Source organism: Saccoglossus kowalevskii, chromosome 18 (genome assembly GCF_978046115.1).
Source record: "Saccoglossus kowalevskii chromosome 18, keSacKowa6.1, whole genome shotgun sequence".
Lineage (NCBI taxonomy): Eukaryota > Metazoa > Hemichordata > Enteropneusta > Harrimaniidae > Saccoglossus > Saccoglossus kowalevskii.
In genome coordinates this window covers 20,953,773-20,981,383 of record NC_140658.1, presented here as the reverse complement: position 1 = coordinate 20,981,383, position 27,611 = coordinate 20,953,773, and the positions used below count along the sequence as shown (strand labels likewise).

At 35.8% G+C, this 27,611-nt stretch overlaps 1 protein-coding gene across 2 annotated transcripts; it reads left to right on the top strand.

The window, feature by feature from the left end:
* Positions 1-1,393: 1,393 nt before the first annotated feature.
* On the top strand, positions 1,394-27,288 carry LOC144362337 (uncharacterized). Of its 2 annotated transcripts, none has more exons than XM_085493333.1 (13): positions 1,394-1,509; positions 2,417-2,506; positions 3,440-3,543; positions 9,439-9,646; positions 11,195-11,301; positions 13,549-13,760; positions 14,552-14,726; positions 19,445-19,622; positions 20,396-20,499; positions 22,339-22,480; positions 22,966-23,048; positions 25,106-25,268; positions 26,716-27,288. In XM_085493333.1, the coding sequence occupies exons 2-13, from the start codon at positions 2,428-2,430 to the stop codon at positions 26,844-26,846; spliced, it is 1,686 nt and encodes a 561-aa protein (XP_085349459.1). In that variant the 5' UTR covers positions 1,394-1,509; positions 2,417-2,427; the 3' UTR covers positions 26,847-27,288. The 2 variants fall into 2 exon arrangements, with proteins under 2 accessions (XP_085349459.1, XP_085349460.1); XM_085493334.1 differs by lacking the exon at positions 1,394-1,509 and adding an exon at positions 1,925-1,999.
* The last annotated feature ends 323 nt before the right edge of the window (positions 27,289-27,611 follow it).

Here is a 27,611-nt window from a genome sequence, read left to right as displayed (position 1 = left end):
ATAATTCAGTTGAAACTAAGTTGCATATGCATTGCAGATATTTACACAAAATCAGTATTTACTTCCGGGCACCTAAAGCTCGACAATATTCTTTATTTTATCTGAAACCCACGAAAATTCTCACGAAAAATATTTTTTCATTGATCCTAAAATTATGAAGAAAAAAATGAAAAAAAGAAGCTGCGAAGCGAACGTTTTTTAACACACGCGCGTGGTGACCAGGAAAACGATTTTTTGGCATTATTTGACACCTACTAAACTGTCATGTCATCATCACGGTCCAAGCGAAGAACTGGTTATCCAGATAATTGCTACGTTTACACGACAACATTTTATCGGTGCCATACGGCTCCACCCGGCTCGAGCCAGCAAAAATTGGCATGTTTACTCGTTCGGCTCGAGCCAAGTTCAGCTCCAATAAACCCCCATGGTTGAACTCCGATAGGGTTGGGTCCAAACATTGCTCGGACCGTGTATACGCATCGGACCCCAAGTATCGGGCCGAAATCGCGCCCTCAATCGTCTTCTTCAAGAAGACAATAATGTTTGTAATTTTGCGTAATTTCTGGCTTGACGTTGAGGTACGCGCCCTAATATATATTTGACAGAGTAAAGAAATACTACGTACGATGGCGTACGAACTGAATTATGCGACAATAACTTGAACAGATCTAATTGAAATTGAAGAAACCTTTTAAAGACACTGAAGATAAAAATCGTAGAAGCGGTCACTGTACGGCGACGTGTTTGTACTAGGTTTAGGTTGACAACTGTTACACATATCACAACAGTTACAAGATGGTGATACTAGAGTAACTTAGCGAATTATCTGTAGCACATTTAACGTACTAAATACGGCGCTGTTCGGCTCTGATCGAACTGAATTAAACCCTGGCAGATCTTGGCTCTCGTTCGGCCCCGACCGTATGAACGCATTGAAAGAATCTTCTGTTAATCGATAGGAAGAAGCAGTATTTCGGCTCCGATAGAACGCTGCCTTGTAAACGATGAGGTCGCGTGAGTTGCGCCCTCTGCGGTGCTCAAAACTCACCACAGTGAAGTCTGATGCCGTTCGGCCGTCGATGGCCCTACTCACGCCAACACGTCAGGCTAGTGTAAACGTAGCAATAATCGTTATTGTCCATACATATATCACTGTGCATCTATAAACTATAAAAAAAAAAGATTTCGACTGGGTAAACCCTGGCCCGAAATGATTGATTTTACTAATGCAATCAAAATAATTTTCTTTCAACGCGTTTGCTATAATTCGTAACAGTATTTGTTAAATGGAGTTTGTTTTAGAACGATCAGCAATGATCACTTGTTATTGAGATTGTTATAGTGCGCCACCAATCAGCGACGATTTTTGTTTGTTCCACCACGTGTGGCGCTCTTTGTGTCAATGGACTTTTTCTTATTGACCACGACCGTACAAAGTGCGAAGTCTCCTTCGGCTTGGCGATGTCCCCCTTCGTAATTTGCTAACAGTGACTCGTGTTTAATTCTGTAAGTAAGTAAGTAAGTAAGTATTATGAGTGAGATGTATTTAGCTCAACACATGTCCTTCTATTTGAGACTACCAGAAAGTTACGCAGTACGGACCTACATAGCCCTGCGTACAGTGCTGTGTGTAAGGGGACATCTATCAACCAAACGCGTCCCCTTACACACAGCACTGTACGCAGGGCTAGGACCTACAGAACACAGAGGGGAGGCAAGGGGGGTAGCTGGTACGGTTTTACGGGAAATAAAAAGGGCTTTTCACAATTTACGAAGAAAAAAGGACGTTTTTACAGTTTACAGTGTTAACAAATGGAACATTGAATGGTCCGAAGAGTTCTCCAACTCAAATTCTCCACCATTGCTGTGCCATGTGAAGAGACGCATGCGCATATTACCCTCGTAATGCTCTTCATTCGGTTAGAGGGCCTTTTACGTCTTGACATTCAATTTTGTAGTGAATTCTGTCATCTAGTCGTTTTACAGTTTCTAAAATGTAATTTCCCTGGATTATTCTTTACGATTTTTTTATTTGGATGTGAATTTTTGTACGTACGAGAAAAATGACACATTTTTACAGTGTACGAAAAAAATATTTGATTGATTACGTTGTACGTCTAGCGTGTGATTACAGAATTACGGAATTTATTTTTTCTATTTACGTTGTACGAACAAAAAAATATTGCAATTACGTTGAACGAAAATAACCCTTGCCCCCCCCCCCCTCAACACAGGGGCCTGACGATCATCTATTCGCGTCAAAACATGGGAGTCTGTGGGACGGAACGACTATGATCCGACACAGGACCTTAGCCTTGCTCAAAATATTATAAATCATATAATTAAAACAGTTTGGTAATGTAATGCAGTCGATATGTTAATATTATTGCCTTGAAATGTTCTGTTCTTTAAGGAAAATTAGCCATGTCTTCAGACAAGTCAAAGTCACAGAGACGTATAAATATATTAATAGAAGCATTCAAATGTGCTGCAAATAACACTGGTAAGTATAACTGTAGTTATATACAGACATTATAACAGTGGGGTAGTTCATGTATCCATGGACGTACTGTTAGTACATCTATGATTTATCCCTTATACATTGCCTATCCATAATATTTGTGTATACACACAGGGAGCCCAGGAACTATAATCAACTGTAATACGCAGTCTCTATGAGGGGGGGAGGGTATCGGCTGGTATCTAGTGTAAGAAATAGACAAGGGATGAAGGCTCCAGCCAGCTCACATTTTTTAAACTCGAAAAAACAGACGAAAAAAATAAAAAATAAAATCTAAAAAAAATACTAGGTTGAAGAATATAAGTTGCTCCTTCGAATTTCGCCAAAGCATTACCTACATTTTATCGATATCTGCAGAACAAATCAAGAAAACTACACAAATTGACTCCATTTAGGAATTCCTAACGGTTAGTCCGAACACCCCCCCCCACCCCCCCGCTTATAGAGACTGCGTATGACAGTTGATTATAGTTCCTGGGTTCCCTGTGGTTATACATTAGAAATAACGACATGTGTCAAGTGTTAATTGTAAAATGCAACCGTGAAGACAAATGACATAAAATAAGTTGCAAATAAGATAGTCATACATTCGTTGTGCATTTAATATATTAATAGTCATTACGTGACAAATCTCAAATGCGCATTCAAACTCTGACTGTACAGATTGTAATAGATGTGTATTCTATGTCTGCGGCCCACACAGGTTCACGTACATGCACGGTGTTAAATCACGAAAAAATGACCTGCAAAATAAGTTTTGAACAAGAAAGTCATACATTTGTTGTGCATTAAATATATTGACATTAGATATATAATTTATAATAATAATATGAGATTATTACGAGAATACCTCAAAGTATGCACGAAGAATAAATGCTTTTAATATTTTAATAGTTTTTTTATATCATGTTTTAGGTATCGTTAGAAGCAAATATCCTGATGTCAGAGTACCTACAGATTTATCAGTTCATCAATTTGTCTTGTCCAAATTTGATCACTATGGAGACAGAGATGCCATGGTTAGTAATCAAAATCTGAAATGAACATTTATAGTACTAAGTATCCTACCTTCACACATTGATAAAGTTATCATGTGCATACAACAAAGTATGTCTATGGTTGTAGGTGATTGTTGCATTCATTTGTCATTCACCATCAGTTCAATGGGTTTTATTCTCATTGATTCAAAGATAAATCATTGTTCCAAGTAGAAAAATCTGAGATGGATAACATTTTTGAGAACTAAAAACAGCACAATTTTGTGATTGGTGGAAATTCTAGAAACCATTAAATTATGAAAATAGCGTGTTTTTACATTACCACAAAGTACTACCCAAAAACCACACAATGTCCCACCCAAAAACTACACAATGTACTACACAAAGTACCAGCCAAAAACTACACAATGTACCACACAAAGTACCACCCATAAACCACACAATGTACCACACGCAGTGTACCACACAAAGTACCACCAAAAAACCACACAATGTACCACACAATGTACCTCCCAAAAACCACAGAATGTACCACACAAAGTACCACCCAAAAACCACCCAAAGTACCACCCAAAGTACCACACAAAGTACCACACAAAGTACCACAAAAAAACACACAATGTACCACACAAAGTACCACCCAAAAACCACACAAAGTACCACACAAAGTACCACACAAAGTACCACGCAAAGTACCACGCAAAGTACCACGCAATGTACCACACAATGTACCACACAATGTACCACACAATGTACCACACAATGTACCACACAAAGTACCACCCAAAAACCACACAATATGTACCACACAATGTACCACACAATGTACCTCACAAAGTACATGTACCACACAATGTACCACACAATGTACCACCTAAAAACCACACAATGTACCACACAATGTACACCCAAAAACCACACAATGTACCACACAATGTATCACGCAAAGTACCACCTAAAAACCACACAATGTACCACACAATGTACCACCCAAAAACCACACAAAGTACCACCCAAAAACCACACAAAGTACCACCCCAAAACCACATGATGTACCAATTTCCAAATACTTGGAATTTAGGCATGATCACCCCTGTATTTAAACAAGGTATCAAATCTGAACCAGGAAACTATAGAGGAATAACTCTACTTAACAGTTTGAGTAAGTTCTTTACTGCAATCCTGAAACCAAGGTTGACAACATATATCAAAGAAAATGATATCATTATGAGAGAACAGATTGGCTTCATGCCAAATTTTAGCACATCTGACCACATCTTTGTTTTTAAAGAACTTTTAACAAAATACTTAAATAATGGTACCGGTAAATATATTTTTTCATGCTTCATAGATTTTAAAAAGGCCTTTGACTCCATTTGGCATGTTGGCCTCTTCTATAAACTACAGAAATACCAAATTTCCGGAAAATTCTACAATGTAATTAAAGCAATCTATCTTAATTCAATTAGCTGTGTTAAGCTAAAAAAAATAGATTCACTAACTCCTTTGCTGTGAAAAAGGGCATCAGACAGGGAGATGGCTTAAGTCCTCTACTCTTCAATATATTTGTTAATGACATCACAAGTCACATTGAATCCTCCAATAACTCTTTTACATAATAACCTTTCCTGCCTGATGTATGCTGATGACCTGGTACTGATTTCACAATCTAAATTAGGCCTACAGAAACAGTGTGGAAACATACTGCAAAAAGTGGAATTTAAAAATTAACACAACAAAATCAAAAATTATGATATTCAGCAAATCTGGCAGAGTTCTCAATAAATTCAAATTCACAATCTCTGGCCAGCAATTAGAAAATGTAGCCTCCTATGCCTACCTAGGAATCAAATTTAATCTAACTGGGAAGCTCCACAAAGCTCAAGAGAACCTTAAAAATAGAGCTCTAAAAAACTATTTCAAAATGAAACAAATTTTGTATTCGGACACTGCAGTTCCATTAAAAGTACATATAAAAATGTTTGATGCTGTGGTAAGACCAATACTGCTCTATTGCAGTGAAATATGGTCAACTGATTACAACAACCATGCAAAAGATTTCTTTAATTTGACAACACCTATGGAAAAATTGCATGTAAAATTCTGTAAATCTCTTTTAAGAGTAAACAGCAAAGCTACCAATCTTGCTTGTCTACTAGAACTAGGAAGATATCCATTAGCTATTACTAGTATAAAACAAAAAATTAAATATTGGTGTAAAATAAAACAAACAAAGAACAACACACTTCTTTCAGAAGCCTATTGACTTGGCATTTATTTAGATAATTTAAACATCTATAATTGGACATCTGGTATAAAGAATCTGTTGACTCATTTAAACATGAGTCACATTTGGGAAGAAAACCATTACAAGGATGAAAAGCTGCCTAAATCAGTCTCTGAAAAGCTTGTAGCCAACTTTCAAACATACTGTTTAGATTCAATGTATGATGATAATAAGGGAACAAAACATCAGAATAAAGTCTGCACATACATGTACAGACATCTAAAAACAAAATTCACTTTTGAAAAATATTTAGAAACTGTGCAAAATCCCTTCCACAGGTCATCCATGACCAAACTAAGAATTAGTGCTCATGTTTTAGGATTAGAAACTGGAAGACATAAAAACATTGACATTTCAAAAAGAAATTGTCAGTTTTGTCAATTAAACGAAATAGAAAATGAAGAGCACTTCCTTCTTAAATGCGGTCTCTATAAAAAAGAAAGAAATGAGCTTCTCAAAAATTTGACGCTACCTCCAAAACTTCCTGACAAAGAAAAAATAGTTGCAATACTAAACAATGGTAGTAAAAAATTAGCTCCTCAAATTGCTAAATGAATAAAAACATTTACTTTCATTTATTATATTTTATTAATACCGGTACCTTTGTTTTATACTCTTTTAATCTCATTTAATTTTTTTTTCATTGCTATACCTTTATTGTATTCTTCAATCAAAGTCCCATAGAGGATATGATAACAATAAAGATGATTATTATTATTACCACACAAAGTACCACCAAAAAACCACATGATGTACGACCCAATAACCACACAATGTACCACACAATACAATACAATAATACTTTATTATCACCGTAAAGAAATTACAATCTTTTTTGGGCTCTGAATAATAAAGTTAAATTAATAAACATGAACACAGATTAATTATAGTATCAAAAAAACAAAGAAAGTTACTAAATGCTTCTTTTCAAGTTTGCATTATCAATGTATTGGATTAGTGTTTTCAGTAAATGTATATCTGATGCGTTGATGATTGTCTTGAATTTTTCTGTTTTGTCCATCTCATGTAAATTAGTAAATATTATGTTAAATTCATCGTAAAGAGTCTTTCTTTCAGAAGAGTAAGCTTTACAAGATGTAATGAAGTGGATTTCATCCTCTAATACATTGCATGTTTTGCATAGTCTCTTGCTGAGTGGTGTTTTTGGACGAGTATGTCTTCCTACTTAAATCTGTAATTTGTGGTAACTAAGCTGTAATCTTGCTAGTGTTTCAACATCATGGAGTTTATTTAATTTAGTTAAATATGGTGCTTGTTTAATTTCATTGTTTATTTGCCTGTATGTCCGTAGTTTTGAGTTCTCTCTGTTATTGTCTTGATTCCATAGTTTATTGTAGTAGTCTTTAGATATCAATGTACCACACAATGTACCACACAATGCACCACACAATGTACGACCCAATAACCACACAATGTACCACACAATGTACCACACAATGTACCACACAATGTACCACACAATGTACCATGCAAAGTACCACGCAAAGTACCACCCAAAAACCACACAATGTACCACACAATGTACCACACAAAGTGCCACCCAAAAACCACACAATGTACCAACCAATGTACCACTCAAAGTACCACCCAAAGTACCACCCAAAAACCACACAATGTACCACCAAACGTACCACCCAAAAACCACACAATGTACCACCCCAAACCACACAATGTACCACACAATGTATCACGCAAAGTACCACCTAAAAAACCCACAATGTACCACACAATGCACCACACAAAAACCAAACAATGTACCACCCAAAAACCACACAATGTACCACACAATAACCACACAATGTACAACACAATGTACCACACACTATACCTCACAAAGTACCACCCAAAAACCACACAATGTACCACACAATGTACCACGCAGTGTACCACAAAAAGTACCACACAATGTACCACACAATGTACCACACAATGTACCACACAATGTGCCACACAAAGTACCACACAAAGTACCACCCATAAACCACACAATGTACCACACAATGTACCACACAATGCACCACACAAAAACCAAACAATGTACCACCCAAAAAACACACAATGTACCACACAAAGTACCACCCAAAAACCATGAACACAAAGTACCATACAAAGTACCACACAATGTACCACACAATATACCTCACAAAGTACCACCCACAAGCCACACAATGTACCACACAATGTGCCACACAAAGTACCACACAAAGTACCACACAAAGTACCACACAAAGTACCACACAATGTACCACACAATGTACCACACAATGTACCACACAATGTACCACCCAAAAACCATCAAAAACCATCAAAAAACCACACAATGTACTACACAAAGTACCACACAATGTACATGTACCACCCAAAAACCATCCAAAAACCACACAATGTACCACACAATGTACCACACAAAGTACCACACAAAGTACCACCCCAAAAACCACACAATGTACCACACAATTTAAGTAAAAATGTGTGCATATTAATCAACTATTTTGCATAATTAGTTAATTTTTGACTTTTACACTGATATCGCAAGTACTAATTATCCCATTTCAATGAATATTGGTACATAGATGTTCTAGGACAATACACAGACCTGATTAGTTTTGGGTTACAATCAGTGCATATTAATTACCTAATTTGCATAATTAGACAATTTTAAGCTTTTACACTGATATCACATGTACCGGTACTAATTATTCCATTTCAATAAAACTTGGTGCATTGATGCACTAGAACAATGCACAGACCTGCTCAGTTTTGGGTTAAAATCAGATCATATTTATTACCTAATTTGCATAATAAATCATAATTTTTGGTTCTAATCACATTTCAATGAAACTTTGTACATAGATGGTCTGTGACAACTAGTATTTATCTTATGTACTCTAACACAATGTGATGATCAAATTAGAATTAGGTTTATATACATTTATAATAATTACCTAATTTGCATAATAATTAACTTTTCAGCTTTCCACTAATTTAGTTAGGATTAATCATCATATTATAATGAAACTCTGTACATGTGCACCCTGAAACAATATACACACCTAAATCTATGCATAATAATAGCATAATTTGTATAATAATTCATTTGGTTCATTGAGGTAAAGACATGATTATTTTAATGTTGATAAACATACTTGATTATTTATTATTAGCCCATTTCTGGTATCTAAAAAAAATCAGATTTTAAATTGAATTCATCGCAGAGGTGCTCTGTAACTAAAAGACTGAAAACCATGGATGAAAAATCAAATATATTTTCTGTATGTATTATAAATTTTGATAATGTGAATCACATTGTTTTTATGTTGTGCATCTCAAATGGCAGACAAAAATTAGTTGCCAAACTTCTTGTTTAAAAAGCAAATCTCAAATTTTGAATTAATTTTAATGTGTCTCCAATACTCTCAACACACAGGAGTTCTTTCTAAGCTTTCTTTGATCGCATCTGGTGTCACCAGACTCTATTTTGAAATAATTTCTTAACATAGAAACTCTCAAGGTCAATCTTCTCAGAAATGTTTGACTGTGTATGCTGCTTTCTTCATCCATCATCCAGTTACCATAGTAATGCATAACTCTTTGTTAATACGTTTCAGATTGATGGGGTAACTGGTAAGTCGTACACCTTCCGGCAATTAAAAGACCTTGTTTATCGATGTGGAAGTGGGTTAACTAAAGCTGGATTCCACCAAGGAGACGTGTGCGTTTTATACCTACCAAACCTGCCAGAATTTTTTGTTGCATTTTATGGCATTGCATCTATTGGAGGAACCGTATCCCCTGCAAATCCAGTGTACACTGTTTGTATGTATGTTTTTCTTATTTATGTGAAATTTCAATCCATCAATTGTTGTGTGCCCGCGATCATTTGCGATCGTATGACATTAATATTCCACAGTCTGTCTGTCATTGATGCATATTGATTTGCTTTTTGTTTAAGACCAACTGGCAGCCATTTTTGTTATTTATAACAGTTGTCATTTTCAGTCACGCCTTTGCCAATTTTATTTAAAATTTTTATGAACATCATGAACATCACCTTAGTTTTGTAATTTGATTGAAAATGGGCAACTGGTGGTGACCTTGTTTTTGCCTTGCCTCTAATGAAATAAAAGAGAAGGTACAGATTGTCTGTCTGGCAGCAGCCCCATCGTCATCATCGTTAACAATTGTTTGTGTTCAGGATGACTAGAGTAATTTTTCCAAAAAGTGTGTGTACTTTTATTTTATATTTTCTTGATGTGTTCCAATGTTGTAACAAGATGACATTATTGATATACATGATGACTGGCTGGCAGTCATTTATTGTACCATCAATCAATCAGTATTTCTGGCATACCTGGTTTGATTTCGTTCAAACTAATGAGACATGTTATTTTGTTTCATAATTTGATTCAAATTGGTCGGCTGGTGGCCATTTTTTTTGTCCCTGTTCGAATGAAGTACAAATGTATACATGTTAGGATACATGTCTATGACTATTTGTTTCCAATCAGATCAAAGATGGCCGATTTGCAGCCATCTTGTTTTTTGGAAACGTTGTATTATAGACATTGTTTGTCATTTTCATTCATATTTGGCACATGTATAGTACATATTGGAATACATGTCCATGTCTGTTTATTCCATAATTAGATCAAAGATGGCCGACTGGTATCCATTTTGTGTTTTTTTTGAAAATGTGGTACAGGACGGGATTTGTCAGTTACAAACATTATACATGTTGAGATACATGCCCAGGATGATTTATTTCGTGTTTAAATCTAAAATGAGCAACTGCAGCGATCCTGTTTTTCAAAATGTATCATTGACATGTTTTCTCTTCAAATTATACATGTTAGGATACATGTCCTATCACACTTGGATTGCGTTAGCGTCCAGGGTCCTCAACTCGCTTACCCAAGCACCTCTTCGGAAAAAAGAGCAAATGACAATTTTAATTCACCATGTGACAGAATGAGGGGGATATTACATCTTTGGGGGGAAATAAAATTACGAAATAAGTTGCGTCAAATACAAATACAAATCACATTCACACAACTCTCCACCAGGATTTGCCAAGCAATTAGAACTTGTGACTTGTAACGTCACTTTTGATTGGTTAGTCATTTAGTTGAATGTGCCCCAATAATAATTTAAAGCACTACAGTCATTGTCTTTGATATGGGACCCATAGACAATGTATACAAAGTGTGTAAAAGCATTGTTTGTCTCCATAAAATTAAAACACGTGCTGTATGATGACTCTGTAAAGCACTTTTTAATTTTTCCTGATTATAACGTTCACGAAGAGTCATTACATAAAAAGTGACGTGCATTTTTAATATGTTGTGTTTCTTCGCTTTATTTCAGATGAACTAACTACTCAACTTAAACATTCCGGTGCTCAATGGATGATAACAACATCTGAGTTGGCTGGTAAGGCCAGACAGGCAGCACAAAGGGTGTCTGGGATTAAGGTAAGTATATATCAACAGAATGCCATCTGAGTTGCCTGATAAGACCAGACAGGCAGCACAGAGGGTGTCTGGGATTAAGGTAAGTATATATTAACAGAATGCCATCTGAGTTGGCTGGTAAGGCCAGACAAGCAGCACAAAGGGTCTCTGGGATTAAGGTAAGTATATATCAAGAGAATGCCATCTAAGTTGCCTGATAAGACCAGACAGGCAGCACAGAGGGTGTCTGGGATTAAGGTAAGTATACATCATCATAATGTCATCTGATTTGGCTGGTAAGGCCAGACAGGCAGCACAAAGGGTGTCTGGGATTAAGGTAAGTATACATGTATATCAACAAAATGCCATCTGAGTTGGCTGGTAAGGCCAGACAGGCAGCACAGAGGGTGTCTGAGATCAAGGTAAGTATACATCATCATAATGTCATCTGATTTGGCTGGTAAGGCCAGACAGGCAGTACTGAAGATGTCCAGGATTACGGTAAGTATACATCAACAGAATGCCATCTGAGTTGGCTGGTAAGGCTAGACAGGCAGCACAGAGGGTGGCTGGGATTAAGGTAAGTATACATCATCATAATGTCATCTGGGTTAGCTGATAAGGCCAGACAGGCAGCACAAAGGGTGTCTGGGATTAAGGTAAGTATATACCAACAAAATGCCATCTGAGTTGGTTGGTAAGGCCAGACAGGCAGCACAAAGGGTGTCTGGGATTAAGGTAAGTATATATCAACAGAATGCCATCTGAGTTGGCTGGTAAGGCCAGACAGGCAGCACAAAGGGTGTCTGGGATTAAGGTAAGTATATATCAACAGAATGCCATCTGAGTTGGCTGGTAAGGCCAGACAGGCAGCACAGAGGGTGGCTGGGATTAAGGTAAGTATACATCATCATAATGTCATCTGGGTTAGCTGATAAGGCCAGACAGGCAGCACAAAGGGTGTCTGGGATTAAGGTAAGTATATACCAACAAAATGCCATCTGAGTTGGTTGGTAAGGCCAGACAGGCAGCACAAAGGGTGTCTGGGATTAAGGTAAGTATATATCAACAGAATGCCATCTGAGTTGCCTGATAAGACCAGATAGGCAGCACAGGGTGTCTGGGATTAAGGTAAGTATACACTAACAGAATGCCATCTGGTGTATTTTTACTACATGTAATTTAGCGATACAGGTCAGGTTCAAAATGGCCATTTTTTTAGCTCCGCTGTCGACTTTGTCGAGCAGAGCTTATCATATGAGTGATTGTTCGTCGTCGTCCGTGTCAATGTTTTACTTTTTCGACTTCTTCTTGAAAACTACAAGCCTGAATGCTTTGATACTTGGTCTATATGTACCTTGGGTAGACCTCTCTTAGATTTGTTCATTTCATGATGATATCTTCAATTCTCTAATTTTGATACTATACATACAGTGTGTATTGTTCATTTTCTAATGATATCTTCTGTTCTTTAATTGAAAGGTGCATTGATAACAGCAGGGCTATCTCAGTCGAGAGGCTGCTTGTTTAAAATTGCTGTTCAGTTTCCATCCCGCTACATGTCCACACTGATATCGTTCCATCTTAATACACTTATGTCATCATGTCACAACTATTGACATGAATTCATTTCAAGTTGTTCCAAGATGACTGGCTCGTAGTTTTTCTAGTAAAAAAAAATGGTAAAGTATTTCAACATTTTTAGAAAATCATGGATCTAATGAATGGATTTGGTATAAACATAACTGGAAGATCCAGACCCTGGAATTGATAGCATTTCTAGTATACATTTTGTAATTGTATTTACATTATGTAAACTCCATACTATATGGGACATGAGTATAAATGTACTCTCACAGTTATTTTCCAAGATTTTAACCAAATGGCTCAATCAAGAAAGTCGGCAGCTAAATTGTGTTTCATACATAGAATTTAAAAAACATGTGGCTAGTGAATCATTAAGGACATTTGTAGATGGCAAATAAGCCAAAACCTCCCCTGGTCTCCTATATAATGTACTCAACCAATGAGTGCTCAGTTGAACACCCCCCTCAAAAGTTATCAAAATTACAATTTTCATTAGCCATACTATGCCAGCTTAAGAAAATAAAACTATTCATAGTTTTACGAAACATGTCATCATTCAGATATAGAGACTTTTACAATGATGAAACACAAAATTTTCCCCAAGTAATTTTATCTTACATTGGAAACTGTTTCATGTCATGATGACTGATCAGTTTTGTTATAAATTTCTCATTATTTTAGGCTTTGTATGTGATTGGTGATGAATCCATGGAAGGATGTCGATCTTTTGTCGCTGACTTAATGGAGGATGACGGATCAGCGTTTCCTATCAATGTTCGAATTAACCCAGCGGAAGATGTCGTTGCTTTACCGTATTCAAGCGGTACAACTGGTTTACCGAAAGGTGTGATGTTGACACATAGAAACATGGTTTGCAATCTCCATCAGATGAGGTTAGTCGTACCGATTTAATGCCTGATATTATGCCTTGTAATAAAACATTCAGTACATAATATGACATTATATCTCAAATTCTCTATTTTTGGTGAATATTTTGGTAATTTTTGGTAAAAAGGGATAATTTTGACTTCTTGTTAAAAACCGCAAGTCCAATTGCTTTGATATTACATATATAGGTACTACATGTGGACCTCTCTCAGATTTGTTCCTTTCGTGGTGCTATCTTCAATTCTCTAATTTTGATGAATATTTTTGGTGAAAAGTGATATTTTTTAATTCTTGTTGAAAACAATTGTCTGATTGTTTTGATACTATACATATTGTTAATTTTCTAATGATATCTTCAGTTTTTTAATTGCATTGTGCATTGTTAACAGCGGAGCTATCTCAGCCGACAGGCAGCTTGTTATACATCTTTTCCGTCTAAGGATCCATCATGGGAATGCGCAAGTCCAAAAAGTTTGGAACAGAATCAGCAAACGTTTTTGTATGGAGTCCGGTCAAACCCTGGTGGCAGCCATGTTTGTTTTTATTATTTATTATTTAGAATTTGCATTTCCTTATATGGTAGGATGAACATACCCCATGAAATACCGCAAAACTGCGGCACGCTGTAACTTATAGCTGTGCCTATAGTGGTATGTAAGTCGCATGCAAGGAACCAATACCCGATACTCGGTCGCTATTGAACAAATTGCGGAACAAAAAATGTTTGAGATTTTTAAACCAGGATATTTGTCCTTCATGTCATTATGACAATAACGCAAGTTTATTTAATTTTCAGAACCCCAGGCATACTTGATTTGTCAGTTGATGATGTTATGCTATGTGTTTTACCATTCTATCACTCCTATGGAATGGTTGCTGTTCTTGCCAATGCATTAAGTCAAGGAGCTAAACTAGTCACGATGCCAAAATTTGAACCTCAACATTTCTTGCAACTCATTGAAAAATATAAGGTAATAATGATAATAATTGTCAAATTTGTAGGTTACGCTGTTTTGTGAATTCAAAGTGATCAATGCATGAAGGCACTGTTGTATTTACTGTTACAGTAGTATGCCTGTTTTGTAAATTCAAAGTGATCAATGCATGGAGGCACTGTTGTATTCACTGTTAGAGTAGTATGTCTGTTTTGTAAATTCAAAGTGATCAATGCATGGAGGCACTGTTGTATTCACTGTTACAGTAGTATTCCAGTTTTGTGAATTCAAAGTGATCAATGCATGGAGGCACTGTTGTATTTACTGTTACAGTAGTATGCCTGTTTTGTGAATTCAAAGTGATCAATGCATGGAGGCACTGTTGTATTTACTGTTACAGTAGTATGCCTGTTTTCTGAATTCAAAGTGATCAATGCATGGAGGCACTGTTGTATTCACTGTTACAGTAGTATGCCTGTTTTCTGAATTCAAAGTGATCAATGCATGGAGGCACTGTTGTATTTACTGTTACAGTAGTATGTCTGTTTTGTAAATTCAAAGTGATCAATGCATGGAGGCACTGTTGTATTCACTGTTACAGTAGTATGCCTGTTTTCTGAATTCAAAGTGATCAATGCATGGAGGCACTGTTGTATTTACTGTTACAGTAGTATGCCTGTTTTGTGAATTCAAAGTGATCAATGCATGAAGGCACTGTTGTATTTACTGTTACAGTAGTATGCCTGTTTTCTGAATTCAAAGTGATCAATGCATGGAGGCACTGTTGTATTTACTGTTACAGTAGTATGCCTGTTTTGTGAATTCAAAGTGATCAATGCATGGAGGCACTGTTGTATTTACTGTTACAGTAGTATGCCTGTTTTGTGAATTCAAAGTGATCAATGCATGGAGGCACTGTTGTATTCACTGTTACAGTAGTATGCCTGTTTTCTGAATTCAAAGTGATCAATGCATGGAGGCACTGTTGTATTTACTGTTACAGTAGTATGCCTGTTTTGTGAATTCAAAGTGATCAATGCATGGAGGCACTGTTGTATTTACTGTTACAGTAGTATGCCTGTTTTGTGAATTCAAAGTGATCAATGCATGGAGGCACTGTTGTATTTACTGTTACAGTAGTATGCCTGTTTTGTGAATTCAAAGTGATCAATGCATGGAGGCACTGTTGTATTCACTGTTACAGTAGTATGCCTGTTTTGTAAATTCAAAGTGATCAATGCATGGAGGCACTGTTGTATTCACTGTTACAGTAGTATTCCAGTTTTGTGAATTCAAAGTGATCAATGCATGGAGGCACTGTTGTATTTACTGTTACAGTAGTATGCCTGTTTTGTGAATTCAAAGTGATCAATGCATGGAGGCACTGTTGTATTTACTGTTACAGTAGTATGCCTGTTTTCTGAATTCAAAGTGATCAATGCATGGAGGCACTGTTGTATTCACTGTTACAGTAGTATGCCTGTTTTCTGAATTCAAAGTGATCAATGCATGGAGGCACTGTTGTATTTACTGTTACAGTAGTATGTCTGTTTTGTAAATTCAAAGTGATCAATGCATGGAGGCACTGTTGTATTCACTGTTACAGTAGTATGCCTGTTTTCTGAATTCAAAGTGATCAATGCATGGAGGCACTGTTGTATTTACTGTTACAGTAGTATGCCTGTTTTGTGAATTCAAAGTGATCAATGCATGAAGGCACTGTTGTATTTACTGTTACAGTAGTATGCCTGTTTTGTGAATTCAAAGTGATCAATGCATGGAGGCACTGTTGTATTTACTGTTACAGTAGTATGCCTGTTTTGTGAATTCAAAGTGATCAATGCATGGAGGCACTGTTGTATTTACTGTTACAGTAGTATGCCTGTTTTGTGAATTCAAAGTGATCAATGCATGGAGGCACTGTTGTATTTACTGTTACAGTAGTATGCCTGTTTTGTGAATTCAAAGTGATCAATGCATGGAGGCACTGTTGTATTTACTGTTACAGTAGTATGCCTGTTTTGTGAATTCAAAGTGATCAATGCATGGAGGCACTGTTGTATTTACTGTTACAGTAGTATGCCTGTTTTGTAAATTCAAAGTGATCAATGCATGGAGGCACTGTTGTATTTACTGTTACAGTAGTATGTCTGTTTTGTGAATTCAAAGTGATCAATGCATGGAGGCACTGTTGTATTTACTGTTACAGTAGTATGCCTGTTTTGTGAATTCAAAGTGATCAATGCATGGAGGCACTGTTGTATTTACTGTTACAGTAGTATGCCTGTTTTGTGAATTCAAAGTGATCAATGCATGGAGGCACTGTTGTATTTACTGTTACAGTAGTATGCCTGTTTTCTGAATTCAAAGTGATCAATGCATGGAGGCACTGTTGTATTCACTGTTACAGTAGTATGCCTGTTTTCTGAATCCAAAGTGATCAATGCATGGAGGCACTGTTGTATTTACTGTTACAGTAGTATGCCTGTTTTGTGAATTCAAAGTGATCAATGCATGGAGGCACTGTTGTATTCACTGTTACAGTAGTATGCCTGTTTTGTGAATTCAAAGTGATCAATGCATGGAGGCACTGTTGTATTTACTGTTACAGTAGTATGCCTGTTTTGTGAATTCAAAGTGATCAATGCATGGAGGCACTGTTGTATTTACTGTTACAGTAGTATGCCTGTTTTGTGAATTCAAAGTGATCAATGCATGGAGGCACTGTTGTATTTACTGTTACAGTAGTATGCCTGTTTTGTGAATTCAAAGTGATCAATGCATGGAGGCACTGTAAGTTGTATTTACTGTTACAGTAGTATGCCTGTTTTGTAAATTCAAAGTGATCAATGCATGGAGGCACTGTTGTATTCACTGTTACAGTAGTATGCCTGTTTTGTGAATTCAAAGTGATCAATGCATGGAGGCACTGTTGTATTTACTGTTACAGTAGTATGCCTGTTTTGTGAACTCAAAGTGATCAATGCATGGAGGCACTGTTGTATTTACTGTTACAGTAGTACGCCTGTTTTGTGAATTCAAAGTGATCAATGCATGGAGTCACTGTTGTATTCACTGTTACAGTAGTATGCCTGTTTTGTGAATTCAAAGTGATCAATGCATGAAGGCACTGTTGTATTTACTGTTACAGTAGTATGCCTGTTTTGTGAATTCAAAGTGATCAATGCATGGAGGCACTGTTGTATTTACTGTTACAGTAGTATGCCTGTTTTGTGAATTCAAAGTGATCAATGCATGGAGGCACTGTTGTATTCACTGTTACAGTAGTATGCCTGTTTTGTGAATTCAAAGTGATCAATGCATGGAGGCACTGTTGTATTTACTGTTACAGTAGTATGCCTGTTTTGTGAATTCAAAGTGATCAATGCATGGAGGCACTGTTGTATTTACTCTTACAGTAGTATGCCTGTTTTGTGAATTCAAAGTGATCAATGCATGGAGGCACTGTTGTATTCACTGTTACAGTAGTACGCCTGTTTTGTGAATTCAAAGTGATCAATGCATGGAGGCACTGTTGTATTTACTGTTACAGTAGTATGCCTGTTTTGTGAATTCAAAGTGATCAATGCATGGAGGCACTGTTGTATTTACTGTTACAGTAGTATGCCTGTTTTCTGAATTCAAAGTGATCAATGCATGGAGGTACTGTTGTATTTACTGTTACAGTAGTATGCCTGTTTTGTGAATTCAAAGTGATCAATGCATGGAGGCACTGTTGTATTTACTGTTACAGTAGTTTGCCTGTTTTGTGAATTCAAAGTGATCAATGCATGGAGGCACTGTTGTATTTACTGTTACAGTAATATGCCTGTTTTGTGAATTCAAAGTGATCAATGCATGGAGGCACTGTTGTATTTACTGTTACAGTAGTATGCCTGTTTTGTAAATTCAAAGTGATCAATGCATGGAGGCACTGTTGTATTTACTGTTACAGTAGTATGCCTGTTTTGTAAATTCAAAGTGATCAATGCATGGAGGCACTGTTGTATTTACTGTTACAGTAATATGCCTGTTTTGTGAATTCAAAGTGATCAATGCATGGAGGCACTGTTGTATTTACTGTTACAGTAGTTTGCCTGTTTTGTGAATTCAAAGTGATCAATGCATGGAGGCACTGTTGTATTTACTGTTACAGTAGTATGCCTGTTTTCTGAATTCAAAGTGATCAATGCATGGAGGCACTGTTGTATTCACTGTTACAGTAGTATGCCTGTTTTGTGAATTAAAAGTGATCAATGCATGGAGGCACTGTTGTATTTACTGTTACAGTAGTATGCCTGTTTTGTGAATTCAAAGTGATCAATGCATGGAGGCACTGTTGTATTTACTGTTACAGTAGTATGCCTGTTTTCTGAATTCAAAGTGATCAATGCATGGAGGCACTGTTGTATTCACTGTTACAGTAGTACGCCTGTTTTGTGAATTCAAAGTGATCAATGCATGGAGGCACTGTTGTATTCACTGTTACAGTAGTATGCCTGTTTTGTGAATTCAAAGTGATCAATGCATGGAGGCACTGTTGTATTTACTGTTACATTAGTATGCCTGTTTTGTGAATTCAAAGTGATCAATGCATGGAGGCACTGTTGTATTTACTGTTACAGTCGTATGCCTGTTTTCTGAATCCAAAGCATCCATCACATTAATATTACGTTGAGGGCGCCCAACATTCTGAATTCAAAATGAGGCTTGGGACACCATATTCTCATCATCTTGTATATTTTTTTTCGCAGATAACACAAGGGATGCTTGTTCCACCAATAATTTTGTTTCTAATAAAACACCCAATGGTTGATCAGTATGATCTGTCTAGTCTAGTAAATATATTGAGTGCAGCGGCACCTCTTGGTGCCGAACATGTAACTGAACTCAAGAAAAAACTAAAGAATGAAAATCTAATTGTGAGACAAGGTAAAGTGCATATACATCAATTAATGCCTTGATTTTGTATCCATAAATGGTATACTATATATTATCATATGCACAAAGATAAGTTATACAACACTTATGGATTGACCACTTTGCATGCGTACATGTGTGCGTGTGTGCATGCATGTGTCCTGCCCTGTATCTTGGACGGATTATATTCAAACTACATATGCACATCAATTTCACAATTTTTGTGCTGAAAAATCATCAAAATCAAACATTTCTGGCTATATTTACAAATGGATTTTGTTAAAACTAGGTATGTATAAATGTACATTGTCATTATGGGATCGTGATGCATATCATTTTGTTATCCAGTTCGGATTTTAAATGGTCGACTGGCGGCCATTTTGTTTTAATAAATGCAGTTTTAGTGCCATATCTCTGACATGCTTTGACTGATTATGTTCAAATTTTATATATTCATTATTCATCATGTCACATATATGTTTGTTCGACGATCCATTTAAAAATGGCTGATCAGTGGCCATTTTGTTTTAATTAATGCTGTTCCAGAGCAATATCTCCAATTATGTACCTTTATGTACACTTCACATTAAGTCCTCGTTTGACGATCAGTAGTTTTGTAATAATGATAATTTATTGATACAACACCATATGAACGTTATACAGAAGTATGTTCATTATCTGAAGCACTTAATAAATAATTTGCATTCTTGAATTTATTTAATTTATCAAACTCTAAAGGTAATTTTTGTAAGGTCTTTATTGCTTGCAATATAATGTTTTGACAGGATATGGATTAACTGAAACTGGTCCTGCTACAAATATTTGTTCCCGATTTGAAGAATTTCATCCTGGTTCCGTTGGACCGTTATTACCAAACACACTAGGCAAGGTACAAGTCATTTTACACCTATTGTCACTTTCGTTGTTGACCCTCTCACCTTGTTGTTGACCCTCTCACTTCCACTGTTGACCCTCTCACTTCCACTGTTGACCCTCTCACTTCCACTGTTGACCCTCTCACTTCCACTGTTGACCCTCTCACTTCCACTGTTGACCCTCTCACTTCCACTGTTGACCTTCTCGCTTCCATCTCACTTCCATTGTTGAACCTCTCACTTCCATTGTTGACCATCTCACTTCCATTGTTGACCATCTCACTTCCATTGTGGACCATCTCACTTCCATTGTTGAACCTCTCACTTCCATTGTTGAACCTCTCACTTCCATTGTTGAACCTCTCACTTCCATTGTTGACCATCTCACTTTCATTGTTGACCATATCACTTCCATTGTTGAACCTCTCACTTCCATTGTTGAACTTCTCACTTTCATTGTTGAACTTCTCACTTTCATTGTTGACCATATCACTTCCATTGTTGACCATATCACTTCCATTGTTGAACCTCTCACTTCCATTGTTGAACTTCTCACTTTCATTGTTGAACCTCTAACTTCCATTGTTGACCATCTCACTTTCATTGTTGACCATCTCACTTTCATTGTTGACCATATCACTTCCATTGTTGAACCTCTCACTTCCATTGTTGAACTTCTCACTTTCATTGTTGAACTTCTCACTTCTAGTGTTGACCCCTCACTTCTAGTGTTGAACCTCTCACTTCCATTGTTGTCCCTCTCAATTTCATTGTTGACCCCTCACTTTCATTGTTGAAGCTCTCAATTTCATTGTTGACCCTCTTACTTTCATTGTTGAAGCTCTCATTTTCGTTGTTGACCCTCTCACTTTCGTTGTTGACCCTCTCACTGTCATTGTTGACCATATCACTTCCATTGTTGAACCTCTCACTTCCATTGTTGAACTTCTCACTTTCATTGTTGAACTTCTCACTTCTAGTGTTGACCCCTCACTTCTAGTGTTGAACCTCTCACTTCCATTGTTGTCCCTCTCACTTCCATTATTGTCCCTCTCACTTCTATTGTTGACCTTCTCACTTCCATTGTCGATTCTCTCACTTCCATTGTTGACCCTCTCACTTCCATTGTTGACCCTCTCACTTCCATTGTTGACTCTCTCACTTCTAGTGTTGAACCTCTCACTTCCATTATTGTCCCTCTCACTTCTATTGTTGACCTTCTCACTTCCATTGTCGACTCTCTCACTTCCATTGTTGACCCTCTCACTTCAGATGTTGACTTTCTCACTTCCATTGTTGACTTTCTCACTTCCATTGTTGACTTTCTCACTTCCATTGTTGACTTTCTCACTTCCATTGTTGACTTTCTCACTTCCATTGTTGACTTTCTCACTTCCATTGTTGACTCTCTCACTTCCATTGTTGACTCTCTCACTTCCATTGTTGACTTTCTCACTTCCATTGTTGACTCTCTCACTTCTATTGTTGACCCTCTCACTTCCATTGTTGACTTTCTCACTTCCATTGTTGGCTTTCTCACTTCCATTGTTGGCTTTCTCACTTCCATTGTTGGCTTTCTCACTTCCATTGTCGACTCTCTCACTTCCATTGTTGACTCACTCACTTCCACATTGACCCTTTCATTTTACTATAATAGTAAAATTATTGTTGCCTTTTGTAAAATTTCTGCTACATGCTATAATAGAACTAAGCATTCCAAGAATATTCTGCAAAGCATGCATAATTAAAGCAGTCATCATTACATTTATTTAATAAACCCCAACACATACACATACAACCACTGTCATGATGCATACAGTTTTATTCAAATTATTTTATTATTGTTGTACTAGGTAGTTGATCTTAAGACAGGAGAAAATCTTGCAGCTGGTCAAGATGGTGAAATCTGCCTCCGTGGACCCCAGATCATGAAAGGCTATCTAAATAATATACAAGCAACAAACAGGACAGTAAAAGACGGATGGTTATATACTGGTAATACAATTGTACATTGTGACATTTTATTTCTTCATAATAACATTATACAGTGGCTTAATTTTAGCCTTGGTCAGTTGGCACTCTCACCTATTCGCCTTCCACTAAGTTCCATGTGCATCATTCGAACATTATTCTGATCACTAGTGTGACAGCGGTTCATCTCGCATTTCTTAATATGGTAGGATGAAAATACCCTGTAAAATACCGCAAAATTACGACACGCTGTAACTTATGGCGTTGCGGTGACAGATGTATAATATTTAATAACCGCAGTGAACAATGCTGTTATTTTATCTTCAGGTGTGAATGGCTGGTTCTGGCCAACCAAGTCACTATGAAAATTCACACATGCAGGCAAAATGTATACAAGTGTGATGGCCTGTAACAGCCCTATTTTGGTATTAAAACCAGGTTGCATCTGAACTCAGAATGTATCATTATGAGGAAAGTGAGTGCAAATTTTTGAATTTGTTTTGCCCTAGGTGATATTGGTCACTATGACAACGATGGTCACTTTTATATTGTTGACCGATTGAAAGAACTGATCAAATATAAAGGCTTCCAGGTATGAATACATGGGTGTTTTTTTTTGTCAACAATCAAAATAGTTTAATAATTTGTACATGCTGAGGGGTGAGGCGATAATTTTGTCGGGAGAGGGGTAAAGTCTACACAGAAAAAATATTGAATAACAATTCTACATTTTAAAATTTATAGAAGATACTATAGAGAAAGATGTTAATGAAACCCACAAATTTAATAGAAAGCCAAACAATAATCACAGAAAGATTATCCTGAAAACAAAACAAAACAATGTTGATAACAACTGAACAAAAGAAACAAATAATTTGCTGTTTTTCTATACCATCTTCATCTCCCATAATTTCAAATGGTCCACTTTCTAATAACTTAATATATAATTAATCTACCAATTATATGTTGATACACTGGGATAACATATTCTATTAGCCAATCAGAATACTGCATACACTGATTACATATTCTTGTTGCCAATCAGAATACTGCATACATTGATTACATATTTTAGTAGCCAATCAGAATACTGCATACACTGATTACATATTTTAATAGCCAATCAGAATACAGCCTATACTGATTACATGTTCTAGTAGCCAATCAGAATACTGCATACACTGATTACATATTTTAATAGCCAATCAGAATACAGCCTATACTGATTACATGTTCTAGTAGCCAATCAGAATACTGCATACACTGATTACATATTTTAATAGCCAATCAGAATACAGCCTATACTGATTACATGTTCTAGTAGCCAATCAGAATACTGCACACACTGATTACATATTTTAATAGCCAATCAGAATACAGCCCATACTGATTACATGTTCTAGTAGCCAATCAGAATACTGCATACACTGATTACATATTTTAATAGCCAATCAGAATACAGCCCATACTGATTACATGTTCTAGTAGCCAATCAGAATACTGCATACACTGATTACATATTTTAATAGCCAATCAGAATACAGCCCATACTGATTACATGTTCTAGTAGCCAATCAGAATACTGCATACACTGATTACATATTTTAATAGCCAATCAGAATACAGCCCATACTGATTACATGTTCTAGTAGCCAATCAGAATACTGCATACACTGATTACATATTTTAATAGCCAATCAGAATACAGCCCATACTGATTACATGTTCTAGTAGCCAATCAGAATACTGCATACACTGATTACATATTTTAATAGCCAATCAGAATACAGCCCATACTGATTACATGTTCTAGTAGCCAATCAGAATACTGCACATACTGATTACATATTTTAGTAGCCAATCAGAATACTGCATACACTGATTACATGTTCTAGTAGCCAATCAGAATACTGCACATACTGATTACATGTTCTAGTAGCCAATCAGAATACTGCATACACTGATTACATATTTTAGTAGCCAATCAGAATACTGCATACATTGATTACATATTTTAATAGCCAATCAGAATACAGCCCATACTGATTACATATTCTAGTAGCCAATCAAAATACTGCATCTTAGTTAGAAAGCCTCAGTTGATATTGGTTGAAAGTTAAAAAGTGGAAATCCCTTGAAAAGCATTTAATTTAATTTTCAGTTGATATTACGATAAGTTTTGGTAATGAAACCTCTTTGGGAAAATTAACATATTTGGTGGAAGATAATTACAGAGCGCGGTGATTGCCTGTTCCAATTATATTACTAGAGAAAAAAAAAACATCATACCATTTATAACCCTATTATAATATGCAGGCTTATCAAATGTGCCAAAAGATTTATTATAATAATAATAATAGTCTTTATTGAAGTTGTATTCTTAAATGGACGTAGATCACATGTACAATAAAGCATGCTTGTCATTCTATGTCAAAAACAATCAGAAAAAAAAACATACACTAGAAGAAAAAAACAAAACAAAAACAAAAAACAACAACAAAATTGCCCGAAAATGGGTTAGAAATGCATAATTATACAGTATATGTAAACATTACTTATTTTTGATATCTGTGAGGCAGATGTTTTTTTTTGAATTTGCTTTCTCTTAGGTTGAAACATTCATAATGTATGATTTCTTGTTACTTATAGGTTGCACCAGCAGAATTGGAAGCTCTGTTATTGACTCATCCTCAGATTCAAGATGTGGCTGTAATCGGAATACCTGATGATGATGCTGGGGAACTTCCTAAAGCATTTATCGTACCCAAAACTGATCAAATTACAGTGAGAGAAGTGATCAAATTTGTAGAAGGTAAACTGTTAATTATTTGTTAATATTAACTAAATCTTCTTTATTTCGGTGTAGAAATGTTATACATAAGACATTTTTTTTCGTACAAACATGTGAAAGAAGTCTGAAAATAGTGGTAATCAAGCACTATTTGAATCAGACAGTTGGTTTAACCAGTAGAAAATTAAAACACAGAAAATATTTTTTATTTCAGTGTTAATAATAATGAAAAAAACATGTATATTTAGATGTATACAGATAATTTATACTTTTTCTCTGACTGTAAGAAAAGCGTGAAGGCATGCTTGTCTACATTGATGGAGAATATATTTTATTTGAAATGTAAACAATACATGTCGCATAAAATCTATCATACAGGAATATTGGAATACAGTCCAAATAAACTATTTAAAAGCAATTCTAAAATGTTAAAATTAATATGTGGGAACATCATTTACATAAATCAGAAACAAACTTATTTCTGTATGTCAAATAACTATTTAACACCTGTTAAGGCAGCCTTCTTATTCCATAATGTTTTGATGCAATGAGGCTTTTCAAATAACCAACAGTCAAATAGTTTACTTTCCTTTACCGAGTGAGGCTCACACATAAGATTCTAGTACTGTGAAGTTTTCTATCCTTTTCACCACCAGCTCCCTGTTTTCATCACAAGTTCACAAAATAGTCACGTTTAAAGTCTGCATTTCTTTCCTTCAAAAGTTTTAGACAAAAATAGCCAAACTTTTTGTTTGAGTAAAACTTTGACTCAAATTGCAGTGTCTGTTGGCTCATAAATTAACCTAAGGGTTATTTCCAGAAATATTGAAGAATATATTAAAGAAAAAAATGCAGACAAATTTGCTCTAGTAGGTAAAAGACTAAACCCATATTGATAAAAAATAAATCATACTAACTAAGATGATACAAATTGGTTTACATTAACCATTTCAAACAGTTTATAGAACAGATAGAACTAAATTCGGACTAAACCATAATTTCCAATGCCAACACAATTTCTAAAATTTGATTTTAGTAATCTGGGAATATGCCATTTTGAGAAACACATGTTTATAATGTAGTATAAAGGGTACATAATTTAGTTTCGAGAATCTTAAATAAAATAAAAACACTGATATCATATCCTTTTCATATTCAATGCTATGATCATATTTTTAACTCAGGTCCTAGTTAGAGGATGTCAAAACAAAAACAAAAAAGAATTAATAAGTACTCCCTGAAATCTGACGTGAGTGTACCAGGATTTTGTACCAGTTTTTCTCCTATTGAAAAGAAAAAGTTGTTTAATATCATTCACTATATTCTGTAGTTCAGCCTGTTACAAGTTTGTTTTTAGATATTTTTGTTCGATTTGGATTTTTTTACTTCCTGATCAACTCATTCATTCACCACTACCTATTGAAATAACGATTATTCATTCATTCATATTATGCCATCTTTTTTCCAGAAACCGTTTCTCCTCATAAGCGTCTGCGAGGAGGTGTTCAATTTGTTGAAGAAATCCCCAAATCAGCAAGTGGCAAGATACTGAGAAGAGTCTTAAAAGATGCTGAAACTAAAAACATGAAAAACAAGTAATATTTAATGAAATATTTGGTTCATGCAGGCTTTGGTTTGCACATTGTCAAGGTGCCAATTGTGAGGGGTTATTTACAAAAATAACATATGGTGTTTGAATCGGATAGAATTGACAGCGACATTATTCATAACCTTCGACACATGTACCTAATATCAAAACATGTTACTGTTTGCTTGATTGGACATTAAATATTGGGTTTAAGGGGATGTGTTCTTGTGGTGTAAATATTAGATTAATATAATAACTAGTAATACGATGAAATAAAACTGGTATTTTAAATAATTTTCATTAATTTGTAAAAGCTTACAACAATAAATTTATAAATAAATCTAAAATATCTCCGAGTCGGTAATATTTTACAATGTAACCCTCCTCTCCTTCTAATTAATGCAATGATGCTGTTTTTTGTGGGGTTGAATAAAGACAATTTTAACCTATAAATTCTATGGAGTACTTCTTGACCAATCAGTATGCCCGATTGCATAGTGTTCATAGCAACAAAGATTTTTTTTTTCCACAAAAATTATTAAGAATTGTTCTAATCAGGAATTATTTAAACATTAATGAAAAACCTGCCAACCCATAATGGGCGAAAGCCCACTTTGTGAGACACTATATGTGCGAGACGTTAGCCGAATACATATATGGAGTACAAAGTGGGCTTGATTATTTTGTAGATTTGGAGAAAAATCCACAGCAAACTGAACAGTTTCACAATCACTGGCCCTTAAATTTGAATAATTTAAAATGTCTTTCTGGAAATT

What these genes read in the sequence shown, in the direction of transcription:
- LOC144362337 (XM_085493333.1), top strand. Translation starts at nt 2,428, where the DNA reads ATGTCTTCAGACAAGTCAAAGTCACAGAGACGTATAAATATATTAATA. An exon ending in TACCAAACACACTAGGCAAG is followed by an intron (nt 20,500 to 22,338) that starts GTACAAGTCATT and finishes TTGTTGTACTAG; the next exon opens with GTAGTTGATCTTAAGACAGG. An exon ending in AGTGATCAAATTTGTAGAAG is followed by an intron (nt 25,269 to 26,715) that starts GTAAACTGTTAA and finishes TCTTTTTTCCAG; the next exon opens with AAACCGTTTCTCCTCATAAG.